Genomic DNA, 27,774 nt, shown 5'->3' on the forward strand with positions numbered 1-27,774 from the left:
CAACTAGTACAAGGACACTAGAATGCCTTCTAATGCACTCCTCTTTTAGCCTGAGGAATGGAAATAATGTCATTTCAAGTGTCTTACTTGATCAAACTGGGGATCTTCTCCTCGTTGCAGAGATTTGGTCAGTGGCTTCTCCTAAAAGAAAACATATTAAATATGTATTACTTAAGATCAATACCATTGTACTCTACTACCATTTTTCTGTTAGATTATTTACTCACATAATGTGCCTTCTGATCTGATGCTGGAGATAGCAGGATATTTGTTTCATATGCAAAGGAGGCCTCCCCATATGTATCAGCCAATACTGACAGAGTGTCTTTAGTGACATTGGTGTCTTTTCACAAAAGAAAAGGATTGACCATTCATTACATTTGAGCTGGTGCTCACACTGATGATAAATTCTTTCAACATCCTAAAAAGCACCCAGTATTTCCTCTAATAGATAATCAAGGGGTTCTATTTAGTTACATGATGTACCTTCTTGTTATAAAACTACAGGCAATACAAACGTCCATAGATACAATGCATCATGCAGGGCATACTGAAAGAAAGGTGATCTTAGAAGAATCAAAGACCATAGAGTTCATTTTTAAGGAAGACAGCTGTGGGGAAAATTATTACTAAAAAATTAAAAAATGTGTTTTTGGAATGGAAGCAAATTTTCAGGCCATATTCTCAGAGTAACTGCTAAAGCCAAGGAGAACTGCCCAAGCCAGAAAGAATAACCATGTGTGAACATCCATTCACCTGCATGGCTTCTTTGTCAAGCAGGCTGGACTACTGAGACATGGAGAAGTACACAGGCTAATATTCTAGATGCATGCAATAGCATACTAAACATGAACCTCCTAAACCACAATGAAAATAAACAATACATGAGGGCAGATGACAGTCTGAAAAACACGTCACTTGTCACCATCACAATTCTGCTGTGAATTACACTACTGTTTCTGGTGTTTGCAATGTGCCAGTGCCTTATTCTTCTATAAATCATGAATCTTTCTTCTCCTACAGCTGCAAGACTGGGGCTCTCCCACCAGCTCAGAAAGAGATTTTGTGTTCAGGTTTCAACAAACTATTACACTCATCAGCATCTGTTAATGTAGCAGGCAAAATACCATCACTGCCAGGGGATATTAGATACAAAATAAAGAAATCTGTAAAGCTGATGAGATAAGGAAATGGAGAGACTTGAGTTGGACCAAAGATTTTTATTATTCAATGTTTTTTTTCAGAAGCAAATGTTGCCCAGTATAATCTGCTGACTGATTTTGAAATTAATTATGCTGATACACTTGTAATGCCAGCTGGCAAGGAGGCCAACTGTGGGGTGACTGCAGTATCCCCTGACTACCTACCAAATACAAAAATCAACAAAATGTTTTCTACTGAGTCACTGATTTACCCAGAACAGCCATCAATATTTTTCATTGTTTTCTCAAATATCTAAAGTGACTCCTCCAGGTTACATTACGGGCACAACAGCTATTAATTACAACTTTATGACAGATTGTTGGTGATGAACATCTGCAGTAAAACCTTGTAACCCTGAGAAAAACACAGGACGCTACCCCACCCACAGTCCTCCTCCTCCTCAATCAGTAACTCGGTGCTACCCTGCCTAGTTGTGTCTCACAGGAGGACAATACTTCTTGTGTCTATTGCTGCTCACTGAAAAGGACAGCAGATAAACTTTCAAAAGCAGTGTTCAACTTATTTAAAAGGAAAAGGACTCTTAAGTTTTCATGGGTCCTGGACAAATCAGCATATTAAGAATTACTGCAGTTTAGGAAAAAAAAATCAACGCCTCCCACGTATTTTTTAATTATGAAATTTCTGATTCTGTTACAGAAGACTTGTGTTACCACAGAGAAACTTCTTAAGGTCTGTTTCAACAAAAACGGCTTCAGCAAGCAGAAGCTTTGTGTTTCCATGACCAACACTGCAATACTTGGCTTTCAGAGAGTAGAGTTTCAGGCTGAAATAAGGTGTGGGATTCCTCATCACATGCTTTCTCTGAGGGGGACACAATTAAACAACACAAACCATGCTCTGGGAACCCAAGCCAGGAACTGCAATCCTGAAAACGTCCTCATCACCTGTAACCTATCTGTGGAAGCACACACACCCCCCAGATACTTCAGTTTCTGATGATGACATTCCCCAGGGGATGCACCCCTGAGTTAATGAAGATGCCTCCATTTTAACAAGGCAATACAAGCCATTGCTTGCCCATGTATGGGCTCTACACCAGGGCTTCCCCAGCCATGGTGCATTGACCTAAAGAAACCATTCACAGGCCACGCAGCAGCCCTGGTCACAGCAGAAGGCAGCCTGGATGGAGAACTGGCAAGAGCCAGGAAGGCTTCTGCTGCCATAACTTCTCAGTGTCTCCGGTTTAGGGCTCCAGCTGAGGCCTTTTTCCTCCCTTCATCCCATCCTGCACCTACTGCTGTTCCCGCTGTTCCTTTCCCCTCCTACTCTTGCCAGGCAACAGCTGGTGCTGCAGCTGTCTCTGCCTCTTCGTCATGCCCCTGTTTGAGTTGCTGCTGCTGCTTCTTCCTTGACTCTTTCCAAGGACGGTGCTGCCACTTGTGCTGCTTGCAGCCACGGTGTCAGGAGCCAACCAGACCCCATGGAGACAAAAATCTTTGCACACACCCTTCCAGTTCTGGCAGTGGGGTGCCCACACCAGAGGCACTCACTGAACCCCTGAAGTGAGTGGCAACAGCCATACAAGATTGTACGTGGGGCTTGGAGGTTTGAGAGAACCCAGTGTTGAAGTTATTACTACTAATTACTAATGCTAGAGTGCTGAATAGATAAAGAACTGAATAAAGATGAGGGGCCAGATAAAAATGTGGGGTTTTGTTGCCTAAGCACTCCTTAAATAGAAAAGGATGACTACTTGCATGATAAGAGTAACAACAGACCATGTCAGGGAGACATTACTGAGTAAATTCAAAGGCAGCTCAGTTACATGCAGGTACTTCAAGTGTCCTTTGAAAACAGCATTTTTTCTTTATGCAATAAATAATTTCATCTACTATAAACAACTTGCCTATTCTATTCACTTAGTTCTAATAGCCTTACAAATCTTACCATGTCATTTTATGCTACATTGTTGCTATGGCAGATACTATATAAAATATATTTATACTCATGGTAGGTGTCTTCACTGCATACCACACGTTCAGGACTTGCAAAGAAAGGTTAAAATGCATAATAATATGAAACTGTCTCTGGACAATAGATTCTGTAGTAGTCTACTTACCCTGGAGGTACACTTAATTAGTTTTCAAAAAATCCTAAAACTGCTTTCTAGCCTCACAGTACCAGTTCACTTTATTTTCTTGCCCACTCAACTCAGGAATGGCAAAGAGGCCTTTTTATATTACAAGCTGACTTATTTGAGTCTCTTGATATACTACATTCTACAGAAATGTCTTCCAAATCTTAGATGAATAGGTAGGCTGAATTTGGAGCCAAAACCAAAATATGAATAAAGAAAATTTTGATTAATATGGAAGGGTCCACAGCTTACTGAACTATCAAAAATCATTAGAAAATTTCAGAAGAATAGATTCTCAGTAGTAACATTTCCATTTTTAATCACTAAGCTAAACATCCTTATTTCTTGTTTGAAGTGCTGCCTTCAGTTGCGTACTCCGTATTTGTTCACGCTGGAAACTCCTGTGATATAAACACGTTAGAGATAAGCAGTAAAGACAATTTAATATTTGAAACTATTGTTTTTCAATAAAACCAGCTAAATGTTTTGTGTCACCAATGCCTACAAAACAAAATGCTCAGCTAAAACTTAACTTCCTTCCTCTCTCTCATTGCTCTGGGGAAAACATAAATAGAATATAATAAAACAGAATATGTTAACTATGCAATGGCAAATGCATATTTTATCTTATTTGCATGCATCAACTAAATATAATATTTATAAATTACCTAAAAAACAACATATCATTCAAACCCCCTATTCACACAGGCACACTAGAACATTTCTTCAAAGACTGACAGTGACTTTTAATGGTTAATATATTAAGACTTTTTCAGGGCTGCTACACAAATATAATTGGGTAAATTTACACAGGAATAGCCACCTGTCACAGAACTGAGTGTTCAGGGAAACATAAAAACAAAAGGATGTTGTAGTGCCTATTAAGCTTCACTATGTCACCATGTTATAATGATATATAATGCCCCTTAAAGCTATTTCTAATCCCAGTAACCATTAGGCCTGTTTTTCCTACTGAACAGTGACAGGCTACTGTATTACTGACTGAGATAACCCCCCTTTTTTTTCTTTTTCCCTTAAAAGTGTGGTGAAAGGATATTTTTACACAAATTTTAAATTTTGCACTGCACACCAAAAAGCAGCCAGAAATACTCTACTGAGTGCTCTGCTGGAGTGGAAGACTCACCAAACAGAAAGAAGAATGGACCTTTTCATGTAAAATGGAGTAGATGTAGACCACATTCAGCTACTGCAGCTACAATATATGTAAAATGCATGTAAGCACAATCTTTAGAGCCCAAAAATCCCCAAGTGTAGTTCTTTCATCTTATGATGGATCACCCTATCAGCCCCCTCTCCCTCTAATGAACATGGAGAGAGAATTGGTGTTTGTAGGAAAAGGTCTGCTCCAAAACAGGCTCCAAAACAAATTTTTTTTTTTAGCCACTGATTATTTTGTACATACAAAACCAGGAAAACCATCGCTGTCAATCCTGCGCTCATGTGATACGTAACCCATGTTCTCCACTCCAGCTGTGTGCTCCTGCCTCCTCCCTCCCAGAATGGATCTGTGCTGATCCTGCACTGAGCAGGTCCATGAACCTGGAGTATTTACTTCCATTTGGCCCTTTCAAAAACAGACATGAAACAGTCTGTGGTCCCACAAAAAAAAAAAAAGCTCTTCTACTGAAAACAGCTCTGAACTTCTCAGGAAGTAATTTTTGTCTCTTTTTTGACTCTTATATACCTTTTTACTATTTGGAAATTCCCACCACCACCCCAAGGAGTCTAGTTAATTTATACCCAAGCAATTAAGACAGCCAAGCTTTTTGACTGAAAAGGATAATCTGTTTACTCTGATAGTCTCCCAAATGTCTCCCACCTGCAAGTTCTATGAAACAAGCAAATTAGTGTCCTGTTTTCATTAACCATTCTTTGCAAGTCAGCAGGTCCTCATGCATAAACACATAAACTGCCTCTTCAGTGGATGACAGCAGAATCTTTGACTTCTCTTAGGATCAATTAGCTGCTAGACACTTCTTGTAAGAAACTGTGTCAGTGACCACGGTACACAGAGAGTAAAATAAGCAGAAAAGGAGATTTCCCTTATTAACCTTTGAAATTCTAAGCATAAAGCAACTGAAAATTCCAAAGGCAAACATAATAAAAAAGATACGATGATACAGCTTCAAGGAAACACCACAACTTAGCGTAAGACAAAGTTACAGATACACAAAACGTTAACAAAAACTGTGATGGACTTCATTTAACTGTTGAAAATTGAGTAAAAAAGCAATGCTAATTGTACATGGTACTTCATATGGTAGAAATAAGCGTATTTCAAGGGGCCATGAAATATATGTAAAAATATGCTACATCTCTGAAAAAGAATTTATTTAACAAGCTCAGGTCAAAAACCTACTTGTCATTACAGTTAATGCACAAAAATAATGAAAGGTGCATGTTTAAAAGGCAAGCTCAGTATTACTGAGTCTATTTCCTTCATGTAATTGCTTCAGGTTTTTTTGTAACAGCTCTTCTGTGTTATTCATGTGGAAAAGGATGTGCCCAGTACTGCTGAACACAAAAATGCAGGAAAACATCAGTTCAGCTTCAAATACAGGTTTTCACTCCCTGGCTCTGGCTCTTCGGCATCCTTGTCATGCACTACTCTGATTCGATGGTAGACTATGTCATCATATCAGTACTGCAGACTAATTTTTGTCTGATTACCACATTCTCTGCAAAAGGCATCTTTTAGCTAGGTTGTCTACCAAGAAAACTAAAACGTGGACACAGAAATTTTAGTCATATGAGTGTTTAGTCTGAAGTAACTGATATGTCAGAAAAAAATGGCCAAATAGGCCAAAAAAATACCAAATTGATTTTCAGAAGTAATACTCTACAGAAATAAATTTCAAGCATCTTGAAGAGAGAAGCAAACCCACTGAACTAGAGATTGCTATTGGATGCGCAGCACAAAAATTAGCACTGCTAGCTTCCCAAGATAATATAGAACGGAAAAAAACCCAAAACAACTCCCAAGAAACAAAACCAATTTTCTTTCACTAGCCTTTAGCAAATGACTCAAGAATTTTAACATTCTTACCTGAACAGTACAAAAATTCCCAGATATTCCCTCAACTCAGTGTTGACAATAAACAGTTGCAAACTTTAAACAAAGGTTAAATGCTGTTACAGATATACAGGTAACAGAAAAAAAAAAAACCAAAAACCAAACCAAAGCAAACAAAAAAACCAACAAACAAACAAACCAAACCAACCCCACAAAACAACAACCCAAACAAAAAAACCCCAACAAATCCTAACAACAAACCTACTGCTCTCAGCATTTCTGTTTTCCATTGCAAAGTAAGATGCTTTATTGTAGGCAGGAAGTAAAACGTTTTTTTTACTACCATATTTTAGGCCCAAAAAAGCTGATAGCTGCTACTGGACCAGTTCTGAAAGAAATATTTTAAAGACATGCTTTTGTGAAAGCTGTAAGTTGAAAAGAGTACTAAGGATAACTTTACTGAGATTTGAGGTACAATCTAGCCCAAGTGAGAAAGCAAATTTTGTTGGCTGTTTGTTTTCAGAGCTTTGTTTTAACAGGAATGCAAAAAAATTGTAACTTAATGAACACATCAAAATCCTCTGTCTGGTAGGGTCCTCCTGGATAGTATTATAACTCTATCCCTTGGTTTTCCCTGATTTTATTTATTCCAATACTACAGTGTAAAGAAAAAGAGGTAGATTTTGCAACCTGTAAGTACGATAAATTTAAAAAGAGCACCTGGAGACAAAGTGTGGGCACTTAATGTTGATACCATAATTCCATCACAGACTTGTGTTACTAGATTGTGTGATTCTAACCTAAAAAATCCCATATAAGAAGATAAAATTTTGTTGATTGGAGCTAGGGCAGGGAAGGTATAAGGCCTCAGTCCAGAGTGGTGTCATAGGATGCAGTATGAGAATCCAAGATCTTTCACTTATGAGCCTGCTGGAATAAGCATGATGCTCTAAAAAAATATTTGATAGAGTGATTTCCATGTAACAATAAGAACAACACATGATGGAGATCTAGACTTCCAAGTCTATGTTAAGACCTTTGCATGAAACTGCTATTCAGGGTCTTGTTTCAACCGTTTATTAAGATTTTCAGCTATGTGATGCTCATCAGCCCATATATATTTTTAAAATGAGTAATACAAAGGTATGTATACAGAAATTATTTATATGAAGAGGCTTTTGTGACAGCAGACTGCTGTGAAATAGAAACACTGAAAGATACTGGTGAATTAAACAGATTTAGGAGAAAAAGTCACTGCAGTCAAAAGTGAGTAACCTGAATAGGGCTGTTCCCTCTCTTTCATCTCTAACACTAATTTGAGAGCTGGTGAAGAGACTGAGAGAATGCACTTCCCTGTCCTTGATGTATCCTGATCATTGGGTACATCTTTATTTCCCAAATGGAAATTTAACTGACACCTCAGTCCTATATGCAAAGAGTTTTACACCAACTGATTTATGATGAGCAAAGCTATTTCTTCTGAGCAAGAAGGAGATACATGGTAGAAAAATGCAGGAAGCTATTCTTTCCTGCTGTGAATCGGGAAAGCACAGCTTTCCTCCTGAGCTCAACAGGTTGCCTGAGTTATTTGAGAGCACTGTCCTCAGTCAAACTTCCTGCTCATGGTAAGAGCAGTGCTACGAGGATGTAGAGGACCTCTGTGCTCCAAGCAGTGGATGAGGCTCCTTCTTTTAATGTATTTTATATGGGTGGACCTGGCTCGGCAAGGCCCATGGAGAGGGGGCAGGGCTGTTGGGAGCAGAAGACTAGCCCTGTTGTGGCAGTGACAAATGGCTCCAAAACCTGGGAATGAGTCTTGGCCTATGGACAGGTGTGGGTGAGACTCAGAGGAGGCCATTAAGGCTTATTAGTGCCCTTAGGGCCCTGACCACTGGCTACCCACTCAGAATAACGTGACCTAATTTAATAAAGCCTATAGGAAGCTCTTACTGGTCATTTGAATAAATCTAGAGTTGTAATTGCAGGGCTGCTCCAGGCACAGCAGAGATCTCTGTAAACTGGAACCACACCTCTCTAGATGCAGAGAGCTGGGGGTAATAAAGGACAGTGAATGACTCTGGCCATGGTCTGCTGTCTGATGTCCACTGCTGCTGCAACATCAGGCAGATACTTACTGTCACCAGCTGTGCACCTGTTTTCACAGAACAGAACAAGAGATGAGGAAAGTGCATTTTTAAAGTGAACTTGAGAACTACTGCCAGTAGTTTCCTTTAAAATTCCTTTACTTGAGACTTTCTTGGTTATGTGTTTATTTCAAAGGCTGTAACTGTACCATATGAAATGTGTCCCCAGTTGATTTGATGTGAAGCCTTTTTTCCTGGTTACTGGTACTGATTTGACAGACTTTCAAGGAGGATGCCAGGTGCACTTGCAGAGCTAACATCAGCCTTTACTGTTCTCTTGCTACAAGTATGTTGGCCCTAAAAGCCATAGCTTCCACATGTACTGCATGCCCAGCTAGTGAAACAAGACCGTATTGGGTGGATTTCCAATTTGGGAAGGTAGTTACGTGAAGTATTTCAAGTTTTCTCGTATTTGTCATGCCACCAGAAATAAAAGGCCAAATATGGTATAATTCAAGCTGTCTGATGTATAAACTGTGCCATGCCAGCTTCAGGCCCAGAAAAGAGCACATAAATTAAGCAGGACCTCATTGACTTCAAATGTGACTCTGAAAGCATGCAAAGGATGAAGCTGTTGTGAAGCTATGGGAAGATACCTCTTTATTGAATTGCTACTTATCTGGCAAGAATGCTACTGAAGTGTATACTTGATTTTCTTCTGGCCTTCATGGTGACAGACCAGTGATAAGACTGGCCTGAAATGACTATAGTAGGACTTTCATTTTCTGGAGAGTGGTAATAACCAATATCCCTAAATGACACAAAAATGATTAAGGGCATGTGGTAGGTTCTCTGCTACATTTGCAAGCATTGGCCAACATGAGATGTAGTGTGACAGCCAAGTGGTGTTGGACTGAATCTGTCTTGCAATGTTAAATTCTCTCAGTGATTGGAACCATTGTATGCACCATTGACTATCCTCCAACTGTATCCATGCAGTAATGGGGCCGAGGGACAGCGAGCATCCTGGAGAGTCTTGCCACTGGAATGAGCTCTGCTCATGTCTCAAACAGCATTCTGCCCACACACTCAGCCATGGAAACCCTTAGAGCACTGAGAAAGTGCCTGTTGACACTGCCAGACTCTGAAATGTGTGAGTGTTTTTATGGACCTGTTTCTAAGTGCAAATGACAATGCCAGTGTCCAGGCAAAGATGTGTCCGTTTCCTTCTTGACTTGCTAAAATGGCATGAAGTTTTTCCCTCAGTCTCATATGGATGTTGGAATCAGACCATGCTATATCCTTTTTCTGCTCTCCTGCACTCCCTATGATTACTTCTGAAACCCTACATTTGTATCTTCCTCTAATTCTTTTTTTCCCAGCTGCATATTTCATACTCTTTTCCCTCAAATTCTGTGTTTCAGTTCTACGATGTCCCCGTGAACTACACAGAAGGTATCTGGTCTATGGCCACTGCTTCAATCACACAAACCTTTCTAGGTCTTTCTGGAAGATAATTGTCCCAAGGTTCAAGATTACCCACCCTAGCTCTATATTGTTCAGTGCCTGGCTTCTGCTACATGTCTCAGCCTGAGATACATAACTGAGATAACTGGAGAAGGATATTCTTATATCTGAGGTGGTAAGTGGAAGTGAAGGATCGTTATGCCATTGGACTTGTCTTTGTTATATTTGATTGCTCTCCATCTTTAGCACAAAAGGCCAATCTTTCCTGTCATTTTCTGCCTTTACATCCTTTGAGCTCTTGAGTAGAGCTTGCTTATTTCATAGAAGAGATCTCCCAGGCTTAGCTGCCCTTCCTTTCTGCTGGGGAAAAGAACACACTGATCTGGTGCAGCCTGGGCTTCATTATCACTGGTGGACTGGACTATACTTGGAAAGCCAGTGAACTCCCAAGGAAAGTTTATTAGTGAAGGAAGGAAGAGTAATGATTGAGACCATTGTTCTTCTTAATCGATATCTTGAAATGGAGAAGTTACCTGCTGGGAAGTCTGAGTAAAAGGAAACAGAACCAAGGGAACAATCCATATAGAAATTAAACTTAGAATCATAGAATCACAGAATGGTTTGGGTTGGAAGGACCTTAAAGATCATGGAACTCAAACCCCCCTGCCATGGGCAGGGGGACCTTCCACTAGATCAGATTGCTCTATTTTGGTCTTGAATACTTCCAGGGATTGGGCACTTACAACTTCTCTGGGCAACAAGAAGTCCTCAGATGTGGCTAGAAGTTGAATAAAATACTAGACTAACTACTAGTCTAAAAAGTTGGCCCAGGACCCAGTCAGCAACTTGCAGGAAAAGAACTCTGCTGAGCTGATACTTTCTGGGAGCACTAGGAGACAGATCCTCTCCTGAGGTGAATGACTGTTCTTAGTCCTCCAGACTGTCCCATGACTGACTGACATAGATTTGCACATTCAACAACCCACTTAACACATCCACTGTAACAGATTTGTGGGGTTCCATACACTGAAAGGATCATCATAAATGTTCAGGTTACATATTGAGTAGTTAAAGTAAGATGTTGTGGAGATGCTTTCACTTTCTTATGAGGAGGTGAGAGAACAGTCCTCAGCACAGTAAAATAAAGTGGAGCAGAATTTCTTAAAGAAGCATCTTAAGTACTTCAGAGACAACTACTGAAAGAATAATTAAGAATAATTATTTTAATGACTTACATTATTTGTCACAACTAGGCCTAAAAAAACTACTATGATAATATTTATTTCTATCATTTCAATGCTAAATAAATAATACAGTAGAAATAAAGAATTATGAGACATTAGATACAGAGTTATGGTATTAAGAACTATGAGGTCCAGAGAGCTGGGATGGACTGCCACATGATTTACAAAATTTTGACTAGCACAAACACTTGTGGAATGGAAGAATTTGATTAATGATCAGTGGCATACTCCTTCAGTGACACAGAGGTGGATAGGGACAGATGACAATGGGAAGCTGGTATGTTTGTAGCATTTAAAGAGAAAGGTTCTATGGAGACAGTTTTTGTATGAGAAAAGAGAACAAAATTTTCAATATAAAGGTATTCAAATAAAGTTGTGTTATTTTCCATTTTTCTGGGCATACATATACTGAGTGAACAGCTAGAACAGAGCAGGGCAGCTTGCCTTTCCTCTTTTCCAGGAAATTACTTGTTCTTTACAGTGACTACTATCTGTGAACAAACATGGGTCCAAAGTCCCTGTGCATGCCAAACTATTAATGAGGACTTCAAATGTAAAATATGTGTAACAGTAATGTGTCCAGTTAGAGGTGACAACTAAGGAGTTGTCACCTTGTGTGATGCAGCTGGAGTTTTAGTCCATGTAAACCAGAAAATTCTACATTACAGCTGTGGGATAGGACTGCTTGGTATTACCACAGCCTACATAAATCTTACCAGTTATCACAGCCCAATCCTCAAAAAACAAAAAACCAACTTCCTTTTATACCCAAGTCTTTTCTCAGCATATTCTTGTCTTGCCTAGAGAAAGTGAAGCCTAGACTGAAGCTAATCAGAAACCAGTGCCATTATATGTGTTGGTTGGTCAGTCTCTGCAATTTGCATTATTCTTTCCTTTTTTTTCCAAGTCTTCCTAACCATCTGCTTGGCTGTTATCACTAGCCCAGTTTTGAAATAGACCTCTATTTTAATATCTTCAAGCTTCTAATGAAATGGAAGTAATAAATACACTAGTATCAACCACATCACTCCTTTCAGGGTTTTTTTCTAATGGTGAGATGAAACCTGCCTAATAAAAGGGAAAAGTTGCATGCAGAATACATGAATGTGCTTATAGTCCCAATCCTATAATGAGTAAATTCTCTTCTTGAGTTCAGTATTCAGAGAGATACTGAATTTAGACAAGCTCAGTAAAAGAAGATGCTTGCAGGAGAAAAGCATAATGAAAGTTTACCAACAGCTAAATTAACCATTAACAACTGTCAATGCCTGTAGCTCCCTATGTTTTATCAATGTCTACAGCTGTGTGTAAGTACTGCTGAAAGCCGTATTTAAAGATTAGCCTGCTCTGTATGCACAGGATGAATTATTACCCAAAGTGATAATCAACAGTCCTAAAAAGGAAACTGTTTTCTGGGATTTCTCCTTCCAGAGCTATGAGACATATTCTTTCATTTGAACTCGCAAAAATAGTTCCTTGGCTTCTTCTTTCTAGCTTTATTTCAAGGGCATCACTGCTTGAAAAAAATCAGCAGTAATAACATATCAGATTGTGTTTGTAAGTGAAGCAAAGCAGAGAATATTTAGAATATAAAATGATAAAAATTAAATATTAATTAAATCAGCTGTGAAAAAAGGTCTGTGGAATAAAATCTTAATATTTGTTACAAATAAGAACAATTATCTACAGAAAAGAAGCAGGAAATAATTAGAGATTATCTAGAAGAAATTACTTACATTTAATTTATGGGAATTTAATTTTATAAACTGGACAATCTAAGTCTGCTGTCAAATACTTTCAATTTGGATCAATATAATTTGACAATCTGGGTACAGTAGTTAATCATTAAAAATTAGCCACATGATTGTGAACTTAATATAATTATTGAACTGGTTTTTTATATATCTGAGATTCTAAAAGGGGGAAAAATTGACCTGAAATTCTGAATAAAATACTCTGCAGACAAAGCTTAAAAATATCAAATCTGGAAACAAAAGTTTTCCATTTTAACTTGTTAAAGACTTAGCAGTGGATAGTTGACATTATACTCATGGCTAGAAAATATATTAACTGGGGAGTGCGTTTTTTGTCATGATCACTGCCAGATCCAGTAACCAAAATGTCAAATGATACTTGGTAGCCAGCCAAGGCAGCAGGAGGAGTAGGTGGCGATGCCCTCTGCTTTCCCTGCCATTGGAATATCACTATCCCAGATGAGACTTCATGGGACTGCAGGAGGGGATGGGTGCTGTGCCCTTCACTGATGCCCTAGAAAATAGCAAAAATATCTACTGCCTTTCTAGCATCTGCAACTCATGGTGTGACTCAAACATGGTTTTCCAACATAGTTGCCAGAACACTGTAATTTACACTTAGGCTCTGTGTACATCACAAAAGAAAGAGATGGATATATCACACAGGCATATGGAACCCAAGGAAACGGAAAGAAAAATTCATAAAAACATCAGTAATGATAATTGGAAAGCATAAACTGGCAAAATATCTGCATGAAAAGAATTATCGAGGTAAAAAAGGTATCAGTAAGTATTTAATTTAACCACAGTAACTTCAGAGCTTCAATGGAAGCTAGACTTCGTGATAAAAGAGATGAAAAGGCAACACTATAAACAGATCATTTTAGCTTCTCTAAAAGATACCTTAAGTATTCGACACTCATTATAAAATTAAATTGTCATATCTTGAAATGACTCGGAGAATTCAAAGCAGAAATATCTCAGTATTGAGCACTTCACAAGTTTGACTTTCTTTGAAGTACATTTGAGTTTAATTAGAACAGACTCTTCAAAGAGCTCACCATCTGACTACCTATTGTGAAAAAAAGGCCAAAAGGTAGCTTTTCACCATCAATTTATAAACTTTGTCTCCCAAATCCCTGGGACTTCCTGGTCACAATTCTAATCAGTAGAGTAAAATGTGGGAACAAAGCTGCTAAACATCCAGCAGCTACCTCACAAAAAGGGTAGACTTAAATTCTTAGCTGTTACTTGAGAGTAATTTTTGTCATTTTCCCTTGTTACTTCTTTCATTACAACCCAATTATTTCAAGATCATTTTGACTGAATGTCTACAGAATCCTCCTTACTCATTGGTCACAGCCAACCTCAAATAGCAGCATGCCATGATTTGTAAGTTTTATTAGTACTAATGAGATGTGAGTATGTAATTGAATTATTGTCAGTGTCTCATGGTCAGACCCCTGTGAAAAATACGTTTTGGAAATGATAACAAGAAAAACGTGGCATTCCAGTCTCCTGTCATATATTTACGTTCTACATTGAATTTACCAACTAAAACTCCATTGAACAATCTCTAGAATAAGATCAACATTCAGATAATAATAGTTTCTCAAAGTGACAAAACCAACATATTACCACACAGCAACTCAAAATCATCTTAACACGAGGTGAAATGGGAATAAATCCACGCCTGAAGTCTTATATGAAAATGCAGAGGTTCATGTTTAAGAGAAACGAAGGTGCTGCAAGGAAATTATATCCTCGGTCCTGGTCTTCTTGTTGTTTTCCTGATCTTTGCAAGTAATGTTATACATATTTTGTTTTAAAATTTTAAAGATGTTCACTGTGCATTGCATGAAGACTGGATGGTAATAAACAGCTGCTGGTATTTTAGTTTTTAAAAGGACCTACACTATGACTGTCAATTTATTCTACTTTTTGTGATCTGGAGGGGACTCATGAAAGAAGAAAAAAAACTGGATTTTTGTCAAAATGTTCTTTACTGTTAGCTTTTTTTGGTGTTATTTCCAAATTATGTAAGATAGTTACGTCATCTTGCATCTACCTAATGTTTCAGAAGAAAGCCTGGTAAGACTTTCCAAGCATCAAATGCTTCTGAATACAAATCAAAGCTAAACAGATGCCATCAGAATAAAGAAAACTTTAATTTTGCCCTTCAAAATATCCAGACCTGAAAATGGGGAACTGAAGTAAATATTCTACATTGTACTTCATAACAAAAACATTTTAAGATTTTATAAAAATTCCCTTATAGTACAGAAGTAGAGATTTCTAGTTATTTTTAGGTCTTGGGGTTTTTTTACCTCATCAGAACTAAAATAAAGGTTATAGAAATATTCTTCCTTAATCAAAATAGCAAAAATGTATATAAAATGCAGTCTCAAGTTAAACGAGCAGGGTCCTGGAAGTTCAGTTACATAACACAAATTGTAACAGACATGCTTGCATGTTAAATTTCCCTAAAATACAAATAACAATGGCTCTCCCTCTGTGCAAGACCTTGTAATGTACCTCCTTTTTCAAATCCTGCATGCTTTTTCATATCTGGAAAATAGGTGCTATAGCCCTTTTTAAAATTATGAAATCTACAACTGTCAGAACTGAAAGAGGAGCCAGCAGTGGAAGCCATTTTCATGTTTTAGGTGAAAACCCGTAATGTTCAGAAATATTGCTTTTATGATATTTCAGCATTTTCTAATCTATTTTGACTCCAGTGACTGCTCTCCCAGCTGTGAAATATATGCTGGCTGACACCCCTTCTGTCTCTCAATCCCATTAACATGTGCCCATATTGCAAACAGAAATTAAATATTAATTCCCTTTCATGTAACCCCTTTGGCATATCTCGCATACCTCTGCCCTCTCCCACAACGTTCTGACTGCCATAGCAGCATAGCTTACAGTTTGGGAAACACTATCAAACTCCAACGCAGATTACAAGCAAAATAGTCTTCATTGCACAGCAAGCAAGCCAGATTTTAAAATAAAATTCAAAGCACAGTATATATATATATATATATATATACACAGAGTTTATTTTTACTCACAAGAGGTTCTGCCATGATGATGCGAATCTTGCGTTCAGCCAGAGTAGTAAAGTTAACAAACAAGCTCTTCAGGACATATTCGCCTGGTTTACTGTCTGGGTCGATGCTGATGGGCAACATGGCTGGAGGTCCTTTTTCCCTCTGTGTACCAGAAACAGGTGGGACAGGTGGCTTGATATATCCGTTACCAACTGGAGAAGCTGAAATGTAGAAAAGACACATTTATTTTTGGGTAATTCAACATGCTTTAACTTTCACAGAGCACCTCAACAGCCCACTACACTGTCAAAGCAAAACTGGAGACTAGCTGCTAATCAAAGAAATACACAACACATAAATAAAACTTCCACAGTACCATAGGTAAAATACACATTATCTAACTGGAAGAAGAAATCAAAGATGAAATCTTTTATATTAAAATTGAGTGGTGTTTACTATGCAGTGGATATTCAATCTTCTTTTTTTTTACATGGTAAGACTTGCTGACACCTCACTGTTTGAATAACATCCTCATTTCTTATCTTTTGCATGCAGGTCAGACCTGTAACTCAGTTGCCAAGTAACAAAAATTTATCCTTTATACCTATTCAAACTGGCTTAGGCTAGCAAAAGTCAGGAGTTTGGTCTTTTGACTGTGGTGAATTGTAAAGGGTCTTATTCTCCTGTACTTCATTTTCAGGTCAGTCAAGAATGACTCAAAAAACAATATACATGTTACCAGTATAAATCTTACATGAAGAGTCAGACATGGAATGTTTTCCGTGGCCAAAAAATATTAATTATGTGCTAGCTTTCCTGAAAGTACCAAACCTTACAGTTCCATCTGGCACTTTTGAGATTACACCTGGTGCATTGTGCTCAGTTTTGTGCTCTCCCATACAAGAATGACATTGCTATTCTGAAGCAAGGCCAAGAGAGGACCATGAAGATGGTCAGGGGCTTGCTAGATTAGTAAAGGCTGAGAGTGCTGGACTGATTCAACCTTGAGAAGAGAATCTTATTGCACTTTTTAGCCACCTAACAGAGTATAGCAAAGATGCCATGGAACTAGACTCTTCTTTGAGCACAGGATGACAGGACAAGAGGCAACAGATGCTACTTTGAATGTGGGAAATTTCAATTAGATAAATGGAAAATCCACTGTGAAGGGGTGATCAAACACTGATACATGTTGTCCAGAGATATAGGAGAAACTCCATTGCTGGAGACACTTGAAACTTGACCAGACAAGGTCCTGAGAAACCTTCCCTAGCTGGTGAGCAAGCTGAGGTTGGATTAATCATCCACCAGGGATACCTTCCAATGTAAATTACTCTGTGATTGAATTCTGCATAATGAGTATCAAGATATTGTATGCTAGACTGAGCTCTACTTACTGCTTTTTTGTGAAGGAAGGAAAAATAAGTTGAAGCACTTCAAATGTTACCATATTACACATGAAATTTCCAAACTAAAATCCCCAGGGCTCAGCTCTTACTGGCAATAAAAGTAATGTTTGGTTTTCAGGCAGGTACTAGTAGCACCGTCTCTCTGTTAGTTTTGCCAGAGACTTTAAAAGTAGCAAATTAAGTAACACTGGCAAGCCCAGCCATTATCCACTCTGAATGTAACGCAAGTGTTGCAATGCCCACGAGCAGTACTGGTGATTGGGACAGAGATGCTTTAATGCAATACAAACCATGGAAATATTGTGAACTAAAACCATTGCAGCACTTCCCCATAGCATTGCACTCCAGAGCGTTACATTATATGTCGCATCCAAGTTGCAAAGAAAGAAAGAAAGAAGAATGAACTACAATGATAATTGCCTCACTTCTAATACCTTTAGCCTTTTTGCTTTGAGGAACAGAATTACAACTCTTACTGAAATTAATTGTCAATTATTAGTGGCATATGAGCGTTTTAAGAAGAAATGAGATTTTTGACCTTTCCTATCAACACTTCATTGCTGAACAAAAAAAAAAAATTAAAAGAAAAAGAAAAAACTTTATGGTTTCAGAGCATTTAAAATATGGCAGAATCAGTACTTCAACACTTCATTGCTGAACAAAAAAAAAAAATTAAAAGAAAAAGAAAAAACTTTATGGTTTCAGAGCATTTAAAATATGGCAGAATCAGAACCCAAAATCACATGCTGAAAAATAAAAAAGGATCCACTGGAGAAAAGAGAACATGTTTTCCATTAGAAAAATCCGTTTAGAAGTTCCTATATGACTATAATAGAAGATAGAAATGCTTCTCTTCACGTAGCTATTATTCTGCAAGTGTAACACATCTATACTTTTCTTTGAAAATAACCCCCGACTGAAAAGGTACAGCATCACCAGCACTTCTCCCACTGTGACAGATGTTTCCTGCTAGATTTGTTTCCTGCTAAGTTTCACTTGATTTTTGAGGGCAAAAGCATTATCATGGAATCTTCCTGGCATTATGACTCTGCAAAAAAACAAAGTGTATAAAACAGTCCTACATTTATATTACACAAAACTTGTTCTAAAAATATGCTGTTGTTCTCAATAATAATCTACTTCAAAGTACTGAAAAAAGAGCCACCAGTCTAAGTGCTACTGCTCTTCTGTCACCACCTAGGCTCTCTTAAAATTTTAACATGAAGACAGTGGGATGCAAAGGATCAGATGCAAATTTTTATGGACTATCAAATACACTAGGCAATGGAAATCTCTCCACAAATAGCTTTAGGACGGAGTCAGACAATATTTTTACAATGAGGAATATATTTGCCAAATGTGTGGTTTTGACTGGCTTACATCTACCCATGAAATCAGCTTGATCTCCAAATGCTCAGTCAGGAAAATTTTTTGGTGAGCAGTGAAACCAATTTTCTTAAGGATTTGTGTCCTTTGTGCAGCGAAAGCCCCGTCCTTCGCACTGCCACCGCGCCGAGCTCCCCGCGCCGTTCCCAGGCTCCGCGCCGAGCGCCGTGCCCGGGCTGGGCGGGCGGGCTGCTCGCCAGCCGGGCTGCTCGCCAGCCGGGCCCTGCCAAGCACAACACTGCCGGCCCGGGCCGCCCGCCGCTGGGGCCGGGAAGGAATCTGCGGCAATCTAATCAAACACAAACTTGCCTTCTGTTCCTTCGGCAATTTTACTTTAAACCTGGCTACTAAGCTCGAAACCTAGGGGGGATTCAAGGGAGCCAGGCAGGCACGCAGGCGGTGTGTGAGATCAGGTACGCATCACATCCTGGCGAAATTAAGTTTAAAACAACCTTAGCGATGCTACCTGGGAGCTGCCACCCTAATCTTCAATCATTGTGGCATTCAGCCAAGATTCTGAGACTGGAATTTAAATCCACATAGTCATTGTTAGTAGGAAGCCTTTCAACAATGATTCTGTTAGGTTTGTGATGCAGGCGGATTTAAGTTTTTTCCCCAGACATCCAACTGAAAAATCACTTATTTGCACACTGTAACAGAGAAATGCAATTATCTGTGAGATTTTCCAGTGCATCAAAAATTTTTATTCTAGCTCTTCTCAGAAATATAGAACTGTACAGCCTTTCCCCAAATACAGAAAAAGCATATCCTGGGGGTTAACATCTATCATTACTACAGCAATTACAGCAGTTAAAGAAATGACTGACATATGACATTGATTTAGTTCAATTTTTTAAAAGACCATTTTGTAGCTGTTAACTCCACTTAAGCATCTTTAGCATGAGAGCTAACATTGCCAACACTCTGAGGGTCTGGAGTTGATCATGAGTTGGTCATGAACTATTATATACAGGTTTGGCTTTCTAAGGCATCTTTTCAGCTCCATTATCTCCAGCATTTGCATATGCTTGATATTTGCATTGCAAAAATCTGGCCCAATGACAAGACTATCACTGACATCTATACTAATAATGTATGAGCTTTAACAGAATATAGCTCTTATGCCTCGACCAAGAGCCCTATAAAATTCACTAAAAAAAGTTGCCTCTGAGACATAAAACTGGAAATCAAGGACTCAAAAATTAGGAAATAGCTGCATTAAAGTCATCCCTGCTTGGTCCATTTATGCTGACACATTATAATGTGAGTCTTAGAAGTAGCAATAAAAAAGATGTGCTCAGTTTTTCCATCTACACCAGTGAAACGCTGCCCAAATTAAATAAAAGGCATAATTTTAACATGAGAAGTCACCATGTATAGTTTGTATGGGTTCATGCAGAAGAGATCTGGAGGGAGGTGGGTGGAAGGAAGGCGTTATACTCAATTTGAGATACTGATCTCCTTAACAAATTTAGTTTTTAGTGCCTGCTTTTGAAATAATAAATGTTATACAAAGAGAAATACCAGAACAGACCACAGAAGCATTTATCTACATATTGTAGAGTACTGGTCACCACACAAATACTGCATTAAGTTAAAACCTTTACCTAGAGAAAAACAGCTCATTCCCCAGGAGAATGAATGGTGATGCACAGGGAGGAGAGCATGGTAACCCTGATGCCCAAGGACTCTGCAAGAGCAGAGAATCTACATATCAAGTTTAGAAAATTGTATACATATTTAAAGCTCCTATCCTATGAAAATCTGTAACAAAGTTTAACCATGCTTGATCAACTATAAAATGTCTGTACCATTTGGGGATTTAACTCTGTCTGAAGCACATGTTCTTGTTTCCAACACGGACCCTTATTTTTCTACTAAATGTGCAATAAGCTGTATTTCAAATTATACTCTTATCCTACAGAGTATTTTCATTGAGCACAGGCTATAACCATACTATTTTCTCAATGTTATGTATTTTTTAAAAATTAAAGACAAGGAATAAATATGGAAGTATCACTGAAATATCAACCATGGTTGTCCTCACAAGCATATACTATTGCCACAGAAAGGCCTCCTGACATAAAATCACTGCTAGAATTTTCTATGTATTGATCATTTCCCTGATCAGAAAAACAGTTGCAAAAAAGCACAGCAGTTTTAGTGCAACACACGGTCAAAAGCTGATACTGGGGATGAGTACCAAATTAAATTATCATAAGAGAGCCCCTGCTATGGTCTGCACTACAGGTATTTTTCCTAAAGCTGTGAGAGGAGTCAAAACAACTGAATGATCATAATGCACAAACCAAGAATCTCTGCTACACTGGATATAACTCCAGCCATAAAGAGTTACTGACTTTTCAGTATCTTTAAGCAGAAAAAACAGAGGTTGCATTTTTTTTTTTAGTAAACTGTGTCAAATTTACACTTTAGCAACAACGAGCGAACTAATAAGACAAACACAAACATCTATCTGCAGTATTTTCATACCTACCGAGACCCTTTATAAAGCTGATCACGCTGGATTTTCTCCAACATGCTACTGTAATATCCATGAGCCTGTGAATACCTGAAATGTTCCCCTCCTTCAGTCAGAAAAGTTAGAATCCTTTTCTAACTAAAATTGAAAAATAAATTAGTTGTTTCATAATCCTGTTTCACACTTCCCCACTGCTTGTGAGGAAGACATTTCCTTCAGTTTCTTGGCATTGCTTTTCAATAGACAAATGCTGAAGAACTGCAATGTGTGAGCTAGAGCAGGCCTGCGGATCAGCTCAGCCTTTCCATAACCAAAGGGGTAATTTTTAGCTTCAGCATATGATGATGACCACTCACAGAGTGGCTGCATGTCTATATTTATCCAGAAGTACATACTATGCTGACAGATTAGTGAAACTACTTCAGGCACTCCAAGAACATGAGACAGGATAATGGAGTTCGACACAAACAAACCACACATATCAAACACATGTATTATCATACAATCCAAGCTGAAAGCAATTAGTATAGAAATGCAAAGCACAGAGACAACACAGGATGGGTTTTGTTTTGTAACTAAAGTCTTTTGGCCAAAAGTACATAGAGTCTAAATTCCTTTCGATTAAACCAACCCAGTATCTCTTCTTTTCCCGTGCCAAGAATCAGTGAGAAACCACATATCCTTAAGAATAACTGTACATCTGCTGCAATAACTCTTGAGAAAATTTGCTTTGTTTTAAAATAGCAATTATAACATTAAAAAGAAAGTGAAAAAGACATTATTAAATAAAGCATGAAGAATTTAATTTACAAGGATATGGTTAATGCACCACAAAAGGTTGCTTTTTCACCTTTTGAAGGAGAACATTCCCAATTAATTCAAGCTTGATAGAGAATAAAAAAAGGGAGCTTTTGCTGAAAGAAACATACTAAGGTCTAGCAGATCCATTCTTATCTTGGTAAAATGAACTGTATGATTCCCAAGAAAAATGTTAGTCCAGCATATTAGTAAGATGCAGTAATAGGACTATTTAATGTAAACATTATTTTCATAATTAATTTGCATGTTTCAAGAAAAAATAACCATAAAGGTATAGAGTTAACCAATAAAACATAGTACTAATGACTTGAAATATCTATGATAGAAAATAAACTTATTTGAAGTACAGGACTTTACAACAAGCAATCAATGCTACTAATGTCTGCTCTTTTTTGTGTTTCTGACTCTTTCTTAGGAGGACTTACAGTAAAAAATGAAAGACCAGGAAGAATTCAGTGGACACCAAGTCCCACGTCCAGACTATCTGGAAAGTAAAAGTGTAAATTATGGTGGTACTGGTCTTGGCCTTACTCTTCATAGGGGTTACAATGCAATGTAATGACACTGTTCTCAACTGCATGCTTACATAAATATAGTAAACTAATTATTAAAATGAATGTAAGAAACCACAAATTTATGGCCTGTAGTGATTTCTAAGGTCCATAAAAGCTGCTGTACAAATCTACCATAAGCAACAGCTCTGCAGATCCAGTTTCCTTCTCTAGTAGTGGAAATAAATTACACTTCCAGCTGCAGTAAGGCTGGCCTGCACTGGCCCAGGGATGGAGAGATGTGTAATAACCCTTTGCATACACATGTCTCAGGCAGAGAGTATCGACTGCAGAGCTTTGAAACTACACTTACTGGAACATACTGCTTCAAAGCTTCCTCTATTTTAATAAACAATGTAAAATAAGCAGTAAAAAACACATAGACAAATATTCATATTACATGAAATTGAGTCCCTGTGAAGGATCATTTCCCTCAAGGTAAGGGAATTTTTTTCAGTGAAAAATTCCCTCACTGACAGCTGTACGTAGACACAGACATTAGGTACAGGCACATACAGATAATAAGAATATATAAGAAAGTCTATATGAAAAAAATCTCAAACATATTTTCCCTCTTAGTAGAACAAGGTTGTCTCCAAAATTGGAAATCTCAGTAAACGTGTATTCTAAAACTCCAGACTCTGAAGACTATCTAAAACTGTTCAGGCAACTATTGGAGAAGACAATCAGTCATTTTGTGCAGCTGTCTTGACAAGAACATGACATAAAACTATCCCAACTCATGTTGACTTTCAAAAGCCTATTTAATGCAAATACAGAAATCTTCAGGAAGAGTTTCTTTGGTTGACCAACTAGACAGATGGTCTGCAATGAAACAAAGATAAAACCCAAACAGTTGCATGCAAAATAAAAGTCTGGAAATTCCTGTGCCAGAGGAAATACTATCTAGTCTAGAAGATAAAATAGAGAAGAGACAGTGAGATCAGTGGGGAAAAGTACAAAAGAAGTTCAAGATTCTGGAGCAAAACAGCTCATTCAGAAAATAAGTCTAAAGGGAATAGACTTGGGAGAATATCCAAAAATCATCTTGAGATGACCTAAGCTCTCCAAAATGGATATCCTCAAATACTTGATTATGCTGAAACTATAAGAGAGAAAAGGCTAATTTATACATTTCAGGTTCCTTAATTTCTTTAAAGAGACATGCCTCAGGAGAGTAATTTGTGTAAACTGGCACGGGAAGAGAAAGGAAGAAGATACCTTCCATGATAAAGGCACTCCAGGACTTGGTTACCGATTTACCCAAGATAAGACCAACATTTTAAATTATTTCTGTCTGAGTATATAGTGAAAAAATGCTGTTGCCAGGTTTAGATATACGTATTCCACTCTTTTCACAGTATTTGTGGAACTACAAAAGACACTTCCAAATCCTGCAGACTTGTAAACTTCCTATTCCTTTTAGCATAATAGGAGAATACAAATTTCATGTGAACTCAAGGAACAGCAAAGACAGAAAACAGGAGACAAATTAATTAGTGCATCCACTAAGAAGTGGCAAAATGGCCAATAAAGTGTAAGCTTTGGCCAACCCAACTACTCTACCCAAGGAAAAGGAGGCATGAGCGTTGTGTGTGTATGCACGTGCACACGTTAGCCATTCAATTTATTTTCAGTATCTTATACAAACACATGCCTAAAACAGACCATATGATATCCTCAGTGAGACTGAACATTTTGGGACATAAGGCTAACTCTTCATAGCAAACTCATTCAGCCCTCCCCTGAATCCAAGGGTGGACAATGATTTGCAGAATGGAGCCTAAGAACATGTCCCAGATGTGGTAAATTTTTAACAATCAGATCCAATCCTCTGCAGGATAGAAACAAAATGCAGCATCCATGAAAATAAATATATGGCCACTCAGTAGGCCTTATGGGTGTTAAAATATCACTTGTGGGGAATGCTCTTCTCTGCACGTCTACAAAGAGTTCATATGTTCATTCCACTCAGAGATGCTTATGAAGCTGCCATCTTCTGCGACAGATCCCACCAGAAAATAATCAGTTTAATAGAGACACCTTTGCCCAAACTCCGGGAAACATTAGTCCCTACATGACTGTAACATACAGATAGGTCTTACTGGAGATGGATGTGGTGAAGTGCCTGTTCGCTTTGAAGCCAAGGATCTTGTTCAACCTAGAACCTTGGAAAAGCTAAAACTGTTGTTTTGGCCTTATTAGCCACTAGCAACCTTCTGGCCCTCACATCCCAGCTGCTGGTAGGTAAATGTTAAGCTTTGTAATCCTCAGAGGAGCACTGCAATTCTCTGCAAGAGAGCGGTAATTGATGTGAGAGCCTGTAGAGGAAAGCAGTGAGTGGAACACATTTTCTCCCCTTGCATATGCAGAGGATTCAAGAACGATGATTGCCAAAACAAATAAACAAACAGGAAACCCTGTCATATGTGTCCCTTGATTTCTTTTAAAGGCCTTTTCACTGACTTGGCTAAGCTCCTAGTAACTATGATCCTCTAAGATGTAGCCTTTCCCTCCCTCCTTCTCCTAAGTGGCAGGTCAGGGGTTGAGCAGCTGTTCTAGGTTCTTATCTCAGATCCTTGCAAGATGTGAGTGAGGCAGGAAAGCAATTCTTCTTCCCTCCCATTCTTTTTGCTCACCATTTACTTTCCTGCTTCTTTTTCTCTAAATCATTATTTTCTTGTTTACATATACCATGTGCTGAAGATATGTGCTGAAGATATGTGGGAATACAGGCATGCAACATAAAGATTTTTAACTGTACCAGTTATAGAATTTGCTTGGTAATTATGAGATTAAAGACTGAAAAAGCTAGATGGCATGGAAAATCTTGTGGAAAATCTAAAACAGTTTTCACATTTGAGTGTTTTATTTAGGGGTAACTTCTCACTAAAGGAAGCATCTTTGTTGCTTCTGATGGGATCCAAATCAAACAAAAATACTTCTCAGTTCCTGTGTTTTATATGGTAATGACACGATGCCTCTTTGAAGGCTGACTTGAGATTAACAATATACTTTCAAAAGATTTCAAAGATCTTGGTATCTTTTCTACATAACTTTTTACCTTTTCCAGTTATTCCAAAAGAAAAAACTCCAAAGAAGGGTGAAAAGATATTTTCAGATGAATAATTGTTGGGGATTTTTTAAACAAAAATTAAAACAGAGACAAGGTTTATTTCTGAAACTACACCAGAATTTCTTTGGGCTCCAATAGAGCTTAAAAGCCATTTTATTTTTAATAAAGACATTCATAATCTTCTTCTACATTTTTTTTCAGGTACTAGGGCAAAAAGGCTAAGCTCCACTTTGGTTTTATTGGATCAGAAAATAGCTTCCTATAAGAATTTTAGACAGACATTTTGTTGCATTTGCTTTCCTTTTCAGAGACAGGGAGATGAAGACACTCCTGTAATTTTGTGGTTGATGGGTGTTAGCAGAAGAATTATTTTTAGGGAACTTGGAAAAGGGCCTAGGAAGTACAAGGCTTAAAGAGCCCAAAAGAGAAGGAATAGTTACTTCCAGAAGAGGGACCGCTAACAAGCAGGGAGGATGTGACCTATATCTTCGTTTACTGCTGTGCTGATTTTGGTCGGGGTGGAGTTAATTTTCTCCACGGCAGCTGGTATGGGGCTGTGTTTTGGATTTGTGCTGTAAACAGCATTGATAATACAGGGATTTTTCAGTTACTGCTGAACAGGGCTTACACAGAGCCAAAGGCCTTCGCTGCTTCTCACCCTGCCAGCAATGGGCTGGAGGTGCACATGGAGTTGGGAGGGAACACAGCTGGCACGGCTGACCCCAGCTGACCAAAGGGAGATCCCAGACCATGTGGTGTCATGCTCAGCTTATAAAGCTGGGGGAAGGAGAAAGAGGGGTCATTCAGAGTTACAGTGTCTGTCTGCCCCAGTTACTGCAAGGCGTAATGGAGAGCTAGCTTTCCTGGGGATGGCTGAACACCTGCCTGCCCATGGGAGTGAGCCAGTGGCCTTGTGGTGCTTAGTTGCCAGCTGGCTTTAAACCATGACATCCATACATTTTCTCTTTGTGACAATATACTTTTCCTTTTCTACTTAAATGTTTTGCAATACAACTGTAAGTCTGTGTAAGATGGAATTTTGAAAAGATATTTAAATTGTTTATTTTTTTACTAGAGAGAGACATTTTAAATGCTTGCAGCTGAGTCCTATTCCAATTTCAACAGCTACCTCAGATGTTTGAACTGGAACCATCCCTGAATTTTTGTTGTCTGTTTGTTCACACTTGCTCTTCCAAACTCCTGACATGTTGGATCATGCTGTTAAAAACTCTTGTCTTTCACTGGAATGGAAACAGCATATCGCATGTGGATGACGTGTCTTCTGTGCAATGTACACATATGTATGAAAACCTGAGTGTGTTGTGATGCACTCATGCAAACAAGCAGTACTTTATTACCAATATACAAAAAGAAACAGCTTGTAGTTCTAGTGACATAACACTGTTCAACATCTAAGAGTGGGTTTCCTAGAGCTTTGCTCATTTCATGCCAGAATAAAGATGCCTAGTTATGTTTCAAAGTCTAGTTATGTTTCAAAGCGTAGTACTACTAAGGAAAATCTTAAAATTGTACTTGCCTTCTTGACCTCATCTTCTGGTGCACCTGATCTACTCTATGGGTGTCTGTCAGGGAAAGTTACAAATTTAGCCACCTACAGACCAAATATCAAACTTAATCTAGCCATCCAGGCTCTGGGTAAATTGTGACCGACATTTCTAGGTGATCCATCAAACCCTTCTTAGATTCTTACCTTAAAACAGAATAAATCACTTTCTAGAGGTGCCTATCACTCATTCAGTGATTTCTGAAAGAGAACTGACAACAAAGATATACATCCCAAAGTTATTAGTGATGACTCTCACTCTTAAACCTGTAGACTCTTCAAGAACACCTTGTATGGATTAAAATGCACTGTTGTGCATTTTAGCTGCTGCTGGCTAGAATTCCTGCCCTTGCTTGTGTGGGTGGAAAATGGCACAACACCAGCAGTAAACCAAGCCACAGCCTGGATCTGTAGACTGGCAAGTTAAACCTTCACACACCAAGAAGGCTTTCATAAAATTTTGTGAAGCCTTCTGTGATGACACCACAGGAGGGATTTCTGTGAATAAAGACTAACACAAGAGATACATCAATCATGTTTCCCTCTACAGTGG

The 27,774-nt window shown here is 38.3% G+C and overlaps 1 protein-coding gene across 14 annotated transcripts in view; it reads right to left on the minus strand.

Moving 5' to 3' along the window:
• FRY (FRY microtubule binding protein) overlaps nt 1–27,774 on the minus strand; it is a 199,377-nt gene that overhangs the window by 116,000 nt on the left and 55,603 nt on the right. For 13 of the 14 annotated variants that reach the window (XM_017731357.1, XM_017731353.1, XM_017731352.1 and 10 more), the window contains 2 exons: nt 15,956–16,155; nt 88–141 (listed from right to left, as the gene is read on the minus strand). In XM_017731357.1, coding sequence (XP_017586846.1) covers nt 88–141; nt 15,956–16,075 — 174 coding nt within the window. In that variant the 5' untranslated portion in view covers nt 16,076–16,155. Of the gene's footprint in view, nt 1–87; nt 142–15,955; nt 16,156–21,226; nt 21,504–27,774 lie in introns of those variants that run through there. The other variant, XM_017731355.1, reaches the window with a different exon arrangement.

This window comes from Corvus brachyrhynchos, unplaced genomic scaffold, assembly GCF_000691975.1.
Source record: "Corvus brachyrhynchos isolate BGI_N302 unplaced genomic scaffold, ASM69197v1 scaffold103, whole genome shotgun sequence".
In the NCBI taxonomy this organism is placed as follows: Eukaryota; Metazoa; Chordata; class Aves; order Passeriformes; family Corvidae; genus Corvus; species Corvus brachyrhynchos.